This window comes from Orbicella faveolata, unplaced genomic scaffold, assembly GCF_042242905.1.
Source record: "Orbicella faveolata isolate gen_17 unplaced genomic scaffold, um_ofav_v1 contig_1, whole genome shotgun sequence".
Classification (NCBI taxonomy): Eukaryota; Metazoa; Cnidaria; class Anthozoa; order Scleractinia; family Merulinidae; genus Orbicella; species Orbicella faveolata.
Genome location: NW_028301536.1, coordinates 28,503,592 through 28,514,396, shown reverse-complemented (window position 1 = coordinate 28,514,396; position 10,805 = coordinate 28,503,592). Strand labels below are relative to the sequence as shown.

Below are 10,805 nucleotides of genomic sequence, written 5' to 3'. Positions count from 1 at the left end.
TGTTAGGATAGTTGCCGCTAGATCACTAAGGTCTCCATTGCAGCTGCCTATGCCAAATGGCGAGCTCGTCTTCCCCATGTTGCACTGTACTTAAATCAATATCTTAACCATCCAATCTTAGATGTAAGAGTGATCACAGTAATTATCACGAGAAAGTACTTTAATTAACACTGTCACTGCACGACTAAAGACAAGTCAATTGTTAATGAAACTTTCCCAGTCACAGCTACGCTGACATTAATTTATTCATCCATCATGCTAATGACTCCGGCAAATCAGAATTGACATCACGGAAGGATTCCAACAGCTGCCAAATCTACCTGTTGAAGGTATAATTGTGGAATATACTGACATGAGATTGAGTGCAGGTTAACATATGTTCCATCTGGGACTTAACCTAGCAAATTATAGTGTTCGGAGACGGCGAAGAGACGGCTTTGTTTTGAACTGGAATTGGGTGTGTTCTAAGGTGGAACTACCGGTATTCCAATCTGATCCCACTGCTGGTACAATCATCCAAGTTAGACCTTTTGTAGGCTAGAGAACACACAATACTGCCATTATCAAAAGCCATGTTGGATGAGCTTGTAGCACATGGAAAGAAAATTCCTCTCGCGTTCATGCAACATTCTGCACGGTTTTTAATAACACGCAGCGCCAGTAGTCTGCGCTCGCCACCTCTAAAACTAAGGTTATTCCTAACTTATTAATTTTGAAGTAGATTTCCCTTATATTTCTCCTCCAGGAATTAAAAGGCCAGATCAAGAATTTCAAATTGAAAGTTGTAGCAGGAACTGCACCTTCCTAGATAAGAGATTTTCATATTAAAAATTTCGATAAAAACGTTCGCTGGCTAAAAAATTTCAGAAAGAACATGAGCTTTCGGCTGTCGATCTACAGCCTTCAACGGATAAAAAAGGAATGCAAAAGGATAAAATATATGCAAAAAGGCGAGATAAAAATAATAATAACAAAAGTAAAGTAAAACTGTGTAAATTAGGTGACTATTGTTTGAAAATAATACTACACTGGTTTACAATCGGCTTAGAATTATTGTCAGCATGCTTGGTGGCAGAAGTGTGCCAAGCGTCAAAGTTTTTCTAATGCGAAAAGAACCTCTTCGATGGCACTAGAGTTATCAAAATCTATGCGATGGTCGAATGACCACGCATGTTTCGCAATGTTTGATCCATTGGCACATTATTTGACATTCCTGTTATGTTCTTTCTTGCGAGTTTCAAAACACCGGCCAGTTTCGCCTAGATAACACCAATCACAATCGGCACAGGGTATTTTATAAATCACGTTCGGTTGATGTTCAATAGATGGTCTGAATTTGGGAGAAGGAGATTATTGTTGCAAAGTCTTGAAGGGCTTTTTTTCATATTACCTCATATCTGACAGAATTGTTTGTGTTTTGGTGACTTTTTACCAATGAGGACACTTTGTGATGCTTATCATAAGGAATTTGAATCTCATTAGCGTTCAATCCTAGAAATATCCGTCAAAATCAAATCGCAATTTTGTTCCAATAATTTAGTTATTTTCAAAACCACATTTTATGAAAATTCACATCATAGTTCCTGTACTAAGATGTTTGCTTAAAGCATGCCTTCAGCACAAAAATGTCTTCCTTTCTTATACGGCGCAACTTTAAGTGTACTGAAGGGTTATCCTGTATAAATATTCGTTATTATTATTATTAGTATTATTATTAGTATTACTATTAGTCTTAGTCTTAGTCTTAGTCGATTATTCCGAACCAATCAAATTTAACTTCCTAATATGGAGCAAGGGCTCTCGCGTGGATATGTCAGCAATGGCGGACACATTTCGTTGCGAGTTGAGAGAAGGTTGTTGTCTCTGGACCGATTTCTGCACTCGTCATGAGAATCAAACGAACCTTTTCTAGGAGCTGCTAGGTGATATGCTTCTGTTCTTACCTATGGTCAATTGACAGACAGACAGATGATGTCATTAACATTTTTATCCTTTCCTTATCATTATGTAAAGCAGATAGTAATAGATCACAGAAGACGTTAGAACGTGGCACTTTTAATGAAAACTACTCCATAAGGAGATACTTCTTGGAACCTCATTTGTGTTTTTGCCATATCAAGGCTTAGCAAAAAGAGGCAAGCCACTATTTGTTTGGCAAAATAAATTTTAAATGAAAAAAAGAGACCGAAACAGGGTAGTCTTAGACTAGTGCAATTTGAAATGATGGCTGGCTTTTTTAAGAAAGCTGTCTCATCCTTAATAGCACGAAAAGTATGTCATGATATAGGTCATTTCCGAGTTACCTTGTGCCTCTGTTTCGAAACGAATCCTCGTGCAAAACCTTTCAAATGAAAATGAGATTGATTTGCATGAACATAAACCTGTAGGGGGGCCTTATTTTCATATAAATGGTTTCGGACGAAGACTCGTTTTGAGACAGAGGCAAAAGGTGTCGGAAATGGCCTATTATTTGGCCCCCATGTATGGAGTAATTGACTTCATTGTTCTCATAAAGCCCGTACAATTAGCCTGCGAAGTAGGTCGTTGGTAATTTGGTTGTCCTGAGGGCAAAAAAACGAGGCAAAAACAAACTGAGAATTGCTAGTTCACCACTTTTTTTTCTCCTTCTCCCCAATAAGTCTTTCAACCTACTCTTTCTCTAGCATATTTTCTGGGGCTTTAACGATATCCCCCCCACGTCCCGAAAACAAGCGCCAAAAAAAAGTTTCGCGCGAGGCAACAGCCCGCTCAGCCCCAGGACACTCGATTAAGTAACGCAATGAAATAAGGCTATTTCCGTGGGCTACCTGTGGCAGGCCACGGTAAGGTTTGCCCGGGGTTCCTTTCTCATTGTCGACGCAAAACGACAAATTTGATTGACAATGAAATCCACGTCACAGCTGGAACTAATTTCGAAAGATTCTTCGATTCTGGCAAGAAGTAGCTTGTGTAGACAGTGTAGTTATCGAAGCAACGTGTACGTATTCAGGAAATAAACAGAAGGTAAGACATTTGAAAAAGTAAACGAAACAAATTATTCTTGTCACAAAGTCTGAGTTACCTCAGGGCACAAGACATCCGCACATACCACAAGCCTTACAACACGCTGAGGTCCATCTTAGTCCATCCAAAAGATAGGACACCAACCGAAAAGAAGACGGGCGTGGTATACGACATCACATGCAACCACTGCGGAGAGCATTACATTGGTGAGACAGCGAGAACTCTGGAGAAGCGAGTGGGTCAACATCAGAAACAAACAACATCTGCAATCCGGGAACACCAGTCTCAGGCCAATCACGAGATCGACTGGGAAGGAGTCAAGATACTTGATAAGGAGTCGGTAGATGTCAAAAGGAAAATCAAGGAGGCCATCCATATCAGACGTCAACGTCCAACCCTGAACAGAGTCGGGGGCTATGATCTTCCCGCCATTTTTGACCATCTGTTGTCACGTGATTAAACAATTTGCATTCACGTGACAACGTGAGCTCACTTCAATCGCTGATGAAGACTGTGCGGTACAGTCGAAAGCTTTGCTTATAAATTTTTCAGACTTTGTGACAAGAATAATTTGTTTCGTTTATTTATACTGACACCAAGGTCAAGAATGAGCGTACATAGTCATATTTTAGAAAGTGTTTCGACTTGTATTGAATTGAATTGTGTATTGGTTTGAACTGTGAAAATTACATAGAGTTCGCGAATAATCCTTTCCGTGTTACGCATCGAACCAACGAGTTTACTGTTCACTCGGCCTACCAAACGAAACAACGAGTTCAGCAACCGAACCTGTGTGTTCATCCGACCTACGTCCCTAACGCTTAGTCTAAACAAGCAACACATTGACACACGATATTCATACGATATTCACACACGATATTCATTGAATCAGCGTATTCAAAAATCAAGGAGTCCATCACAGTTAACATCGACACCAACCATTTCAAAAATTCGCTCAAATATTTGTTGGTTTGCAATTGAAGATATTTAAGATTCGAGAGCTTTACTCTGTCGAAACTTTCACAGTTCAATCCAGGAGTCAACAATCATTCCACGTGTATGTTTAAGGTTTTTTTGTATTCTTGCTGACATTGAGCTTACCTGTTTACCAGAACGCACATGTAAATAGTGTTTGCGAGAAGGTTTATTCCGGTTGATGTTTATTTTATTTCCAGTTTTCCACTGTTAACATTTATAAATACAAAGGGAAATATTTGTTCAGAAGAATTCCTCGTGCTTCTCATGAAAGCTTTAATCCTTTCGTTATCTCGAATAAACAAGCACACATTATCAATGGAAATATACCAGTTGCGTTACGTTGCGTTACGTTTTTCTCTCACACAAGTGAGCCGTACTTCTGTTAATGTGCTTCAGTTCTTCTCTCACACAAAAGAGCTTCTAATTATATAACAGACAATCAGTACTTTAGCGTGTTAATGTTTTAGTAGATTTGTTACGTTCACTGACGGCAATACAGCCCTTCACAATATTTTAGTCTTCAAATAATTAAAACGTTGCGTTACCATTCATGTCTCAAGATTTTCTCAACGGAAGTGATATGGCCTCATTAGAAAAAAAAATTCCATTTCCCACGTTGCAATATTATTTCAGTTAAACACCATGCACACACTCGTTCCATCTTGTAGATCACCCGGAAAGAAGAAATAGGGGCCGGGGAAGGAGGCTCTTCTTGCACAGTAATTTTCCGTCTATCCTATTTCCACTACAAACACAGTGACCGTTTCTTCAAGACTTTCTACGGTGATTTATATGTCTGATCCAACTGATTAATCGTGGCACTTTACTATAACTTCACAATTCATTCCAATGCTACGCTCCCTAGCCAAAGCATCCCACGGAATCGCCTTTAGGCGTCTTGTTTGGATTGTTTCCAATACGACTAGGAACAAACATAGAAAAGAATCGAAAAACTTGAGGGATATGATTATTTATTATATGGCTTGTGTTTCTAGCCAATATAACTCGCGTTCTGATTGACTAATTCTAGGGCATTATTCTCCCTTAATGTCCATGGGCCAAGAGATTATCATGAAAGAGAGTGAATCCCCCATATTAAGCTTCTACCCAAGGTAATCCCTCTTTAGTTAGGAACAATTTGTAACAAGCCCTGAAATTTTAGAGGAACAATTTCCAAGCGTGAAACGTGCTGAGCATAGCGCTGTTTACGTTTTAATCATTGAGTTACTATGGATGACATGCAAGAGAACTCATGATTATGCCCTTAACAGAAACAAAATTTTGGATATGTGCATCTAGTGATCTGCGCCCATTTTAAAGCAGTAATCTCTAAATTAATTTAGTAACAGAAAAATTACACACCTTGAAGATAACACAGAGTAGGGACTGAGTACGAAAACTACGGTAAACTGTTTTAACCCCCATCATTTGCTATTTTCGATTTCCTTAGCAGTGAAGACGGCGAAACCGAGGACAACGCCTTGTAAAAAATGGATTTGCATATTACCTTCGAATGGCGCAACTATGTAGATCATGATCTGCTCAGTACGCCTAACGGTCTAAAAACTTGTTCAGTCTAAATATGCAATGACAGCACTCAATTCCATACGAAGATGCAAAAAAAAAAAAAAAAAAAAAAAAAAAAAAAACTAGCCATTGCAGTTCACGTTCTACAAAGTACTCAGAACTTGTCATTTCGTGTTGCTGTTTAGCAGATGACTAGCTTGCGAACAGGCTCCCAGCGAGAAGGAAAAAAAATTCGGCGAGCGGGAAACAGAAGAATTCGGAGAGCGAAGCGATCGGGACCTGACAGGGGAGCCTTTAGACTTTGTTTTTGATATGTCTATCCGTCCTCGGCGATTATCCTGTAACAAATCATTCAATGAGGTAATTAAACCTGTCAAGAAGCTACATTTTCTCCACTTGTAACCAGTTCTAATCGACCTAATCAAACAGGCGGGCCCGGGCTATCTTTAAAACGGAGAACGGGCAATCGGGAAATGAAAATAAGGAACGGGGAACGGGGAACGGGGAACGGGGAACGGGGAACGGGGAACGGGGAACGGGGAACGGAGAACAGAGAACGGGGAACGGGGAACGGGGAACGGGGAACGGGGAACGGGGAACGGGGAACGGGGAACGGGAAACGGGAAACGGGAAACGGGAAACGGGGAATGAGGAACGGGGAACGGGGAACGGGGAACAGAGAACGGGGAATCTTTAAAATGGGGAATCTTTAAAAGCGGGAATCTTTAAAACGGGGAATCTTTAAAAGCGGGAATCTTTAAAACGGGGAATCTTTAAAAGCGGGAATCTTGAAAACGGGGAATCTTTAAAAGCGGGAATCTTTAAAATGGGGAATCTTTAAAAGCGGGAATCTTGAAAACGGGGAATCTTTAAAAGCGGGAATCTTTAAAATGGGGAATCTTTAAAAGCGGGAATCTCTAAAACGGGGAATCTTTAAAAGCGGGAATCTTTAAAACGGGGAATCTTTAAAAGCGGGAATCTTTAAAACGGGGAATCTTTAAAAGCGGGAATCTTTAAAATGGGGAATCTTTAAAAGCGGGAATCTTTAAAATGGGAAATCTTTAAAAGCGGGAATCTTTAAAACGGGGAATCTTTAAAAGCGGGAATCTTTAAAATGGGGAATCTTTTTTAAGCGGGAATCTTTAAAAGCGGGTGATCTCTTGTCAACCACTGTTTCGACTTTCCGTCCTTGTTCCTGGTTTTTGTGATAAAAACGGCTCCAAACGACCCTTCGCCTATCACATCTTGTTCGCCGAGATCATTCCACTTAAACTGTGGAAGACCTTCAAAGCGACCGATTCTTTCTTCTTTAAAGTGAATGCAATGGGCACTTTGAAATTGTCTTCGCATGACTGCGTGGCGTAGAAAGAGGTATCATTGAGCACGCAATGACGGATTATACGCGAAATTCGCCGTCACATCGTTCGGGCATCGAGCATCGAATTACTTTATTGCTGGTTTTCAGTGTCACGCCATTCAAAATAAATCAAAATCAAAATCAAAACAGTTCAAATGATAAAGTCCAGAATCTTGAAGACAAAAAAAAAGGTAAATATGCAAAGACTTTCGCCAAGATTCAGGTCACAGCAATGTTTCTTAAGCAAGATATGCGGAGAATTTTTTTACCCAAATTTATAGAGATTTTGATGGAGACGCCATGCTGGCGCCCATCCGGATGGCGGCCGGAAACCAACAGAAACATCTGTCACTGAGTTTTGCTACAAAAGCGTGAATTTATCTCTTCAGGTACTCAAAAACATTTTAAAAATGATACTTTTTCTAATACATGAACTGTTCAGATAGCCAAATTCCCCGAAATAAGTCACTCTTTTAACCAACATGACAGCTTGCTTGCCAGTCATGTCGCGTCACGCAAAAGCGTAGAAATTCAAGCGTAGTCTATTACAAAACCAAGAACCCACTTGGAGCAACAATTTGTATGACTATTAGTTTTCAGCTGTTCTTACACATCATGAAAGTAAAATCTCAGGATGATTAATAGTTTTATAGTTTGAATTTTAGCGACGTCACGTGAAAACCAGATTTAGGGGACTGTTGATTTATCGATTAAACAACCAAAAACGTGTTTACCCTTCCATATATTTGTCGTTAAGTCGTAAGTCCTTCCATTAACACATGATAAGGCTACGACAAATATCCATCGCTGCGAAACAAAAGGTCACAGACCGGAGTTTGGATAAATCCAGGCGGTTCGATTCGTTGGTCGGTCTAGCGGATCTCAAAGAGTGAGAATCGAGATTTGAACCGCTCCACTATCCCGCTAAACCGATTTGCTTTAATAGCGTGCAATAAAATTACAATGAATAAATTCCACAACTGTCTCTGTACCTATTGAGATGATACATGTGACAGAATAAATAGCTTCCGGTGGGAAACTGAGAGATTCTCGTTCACTTTTCAGTAAAGATTAACGCTATTAAATATTCCCCACTTTAAAGATTCCCCGTTTTAAAGATTCCCGCTTTTAAAGATTCCCCGTTTTAAAGATTCCCGCTTTTAAAGATTCCCCGTTTTAAAGATTCCCGCTTTTAAAGATTCCCCGTTTTAAAGATTCCCGCGTTTAAAGATTCCCCGTTTTAAAGATTCCCGCTTTTAAAGATTCCCCGTTTTAAAGATTCACGCTTTTAAAGATTCCCCATTTTAAAGATTCCCGCTTTTAAAGATTCCCCATTTTAAAGATTCCCCGTTCTCTGTTCCCCGTTCCCCGTTCTCCGTTCCCCGTTCCCCGTTCCCCGTTCTCTGTTCCCCGTTCCCCGTTCCCCGTTTTCCGTTCCGCGTTCCCCGTTCCCCGTTCCCCGTTCCCCGTTCCCCGTTCCCCGTTCCCCGTTCCCCGTTCCCCGTTCCCCGTTCCCCGTTCCCCGTTCCCCGTTCTCCGTTCCCCGTTCCCCGTTCCCCGTTCCCCGTTCCCCGTTCCCCGTTCCCCGTTCCCCGTTCCCCGTTCCCCGTTTTCCGTTCCGCGTTCCCCGTTCCCCGTTCCCCGTTCCCCGTTCCCCGTTCCCCGTTTTCCGTTCCGCGTTCCGCGTTCCCCGTTCCGCGTTCCCCGTTCCCCGTTCCCCGTTCCCCGTTCCCCGTTCCCCGTTCCCCGTTCCCCGTTCCCCGTTCCCCGTTCCCCGTTCCCCGTTCCCCGTTCCCCGTTCCCCGTTCCCCGTTCCCCGTTCCTCGTTTTCCGTTCCCCGTTCCCCGTTCCCCGTTCCCCGTTCCCCGTTCCCCGTTCCCCGTTCCTCCTCTTCATTTTGCGATTCCTCGTTCCCGGTTTTAAAGATAGCCGGCGGGCCCGGCTTCATAATGATATAGAGTGTAAGTAATATGTTCACGGAATATTTCAAACTTTGTCTCTCCAGAGTCAATACTTAGAGGGCTTAAAACATATTGCAATACTCAAATGTGCCTAAAGAAATTATAAGCACATGATAGAGGTTTCAAACTCTGCGATGCGACATGCAAATAACAGCGGAAAGTCCGGAAGCCATGCTAAAGCACAGCCAAGCGGCTCCACTCTACTGGCTTCTACTTAAAATTCCTCCTCATAACAGAGCACAAATTAAAGTACCATTGAGAATCACTTGTGAAATAACGAAAGGTCGAGAGACCGAAAATTAAAACAGAACGGCAAATGCACAATTGTCACGAACTGTAGGAGTCGTGTGGGGCCGTCAGCTGCATTTTACAAAGACCTGTCAAATATTTACCGCAAAGATGTCAACAATCAGCGATTTAACCAATCATATCATGATACCATCAACTGGTATTATAGCTATCCACCCGAATTTTACTCATGCCGCCCTCTGCAAAACAACACCGTGACATGACTAAGTTCTGCGCAGTCTGAGGAACGCGAAAAACGACGGCTATTTTTATTGTACTGATTTCTATTTGGAATTGAACGCTGTCATTGCATATTTAGCCCGAGCACGATTTTAGAGCCATTGGCGCACTGAACAGATCTAGACAATTGCGAATTTCGCTGGTAAAATATAAATTCATTTTTGACGAGGCGTCGTCCTCGGCGTCGCCGTCGTAACGTTAAAAGAAAGGGAATTTTAGCTATGTCCTGTATATCCAGCACCAATCTTTGCCAATTCAATGGGACCATGCTATCACCGACTGAGATGAAGAAAAAAACTTGCTTTATAATTAAAACATCAGAGGACTAAGGAACAATAGACAGGAAAATTGCGAAAAAGCCCACACTTATTTTCTACAGTAGCAACTATTACATTATATTACTCTATTTACTGACAAGTTATAGGAAAACACTAAATACTGCAAACTATGTCAGATACAATTGTGTCCACAAAACCATCAAAAGTGAAAGAAAACTGCTTGACATTGTAATGTCGCAGGAATCATCCAGTTTTCTCTCAATTAGGTCAAAGACTGTTACAGTGGTCAGTTAATGGAGCCTCTGCGTTTGCTTAAAAGTACTTAAAACTGAACTAAAATATCTGGTATTTTAATACTTAAAAGTACCTAAATTGTGCCTGGTAAGCTTTTGTATCCATCACTTTATACACGCAATTAAAAATATAAATCAATGATTATAATATAGTTTGGAGCCAAGGGAAGAGCCTTTAGATATAGAATTGAAATGCAAGGAGTATAATTCTGACTAAAGTGCTATATAACAATGAACAGCCTTTTTGAGTACGGTAAATCCCTCTCCTTTTTTACCTCCACATACAGTCAGGGCAACAAGTGCCTTTGGCTTGTGCACTTAAAATTGTCAGATGCTTAACAAACTTGAGACGAAAAGCCCACTTTCAGTCCGGTCTGATCTGCGAGGAAGACCAGGATTCGCCATCAACTTGTACATGTTCCCCGAATCTATACAGAGCTGAAGTCTAGCAAGCACTAACAAACTTAAGGTTACCGTATACCTTCAGGGGTGTCTCGCGTCCAAGCGATGTAGCGCGTCCGGTTTAAGCTGTAGATACCTAAGCCCCCATATCAAATTAAAGCTTATAGAGCTGGCTATCAAACCATACCAAAAATTTTGAAATAAAATGAATTGCCAATTTTTTCACGGTCACCAAATGCAAGCGTCCTAATCACCTTTTGGAAGCTACAAGTCAAAGCGAATTTTGTTTTTCGCCAATTTATTTTTTTCCTCGGTTTCAGGACAAAAAGCGCTAAAAAAGCGTGTCTGCGTTTTTCCATATTCAATTGTAGTAAAAAGTTACAGAACATTTTCGAAATAGGATTTAAAAAATGTGAAGTGATCGTACAAAAATCGCTCTCGGAGAAAAAATATTTCGAAATAAACAATTCGCAGACAC

At 41.0% G+C, this 10,805-nt stretch overlaps 1 protein-coding gene across 1 annotated transcript; it reads left to right on the top strand.

The window, feature by feature from the left end:
• The first annotated feature begins 2,458 nt into the window (after window positions 1-2,458).
• On the top strand, window positions 2,459-3,463 carry LOC149118668 (uncharacterized). Its single transcript, XM_089289453.1, has 2 exons — window positions 2,459-2,547; window positions 3,052-3,463. The coding sequence occupies exons 1-2, from the start codon at window positions 2,459-2,461 to the stop codon at window positions 3,461-3,463; spliced, it is 501 nt and encodes a 166-aa protein (XP_089145579.1).
• Window positions 3,464-10,805: the final 7,342 nt, after the last annotated feature.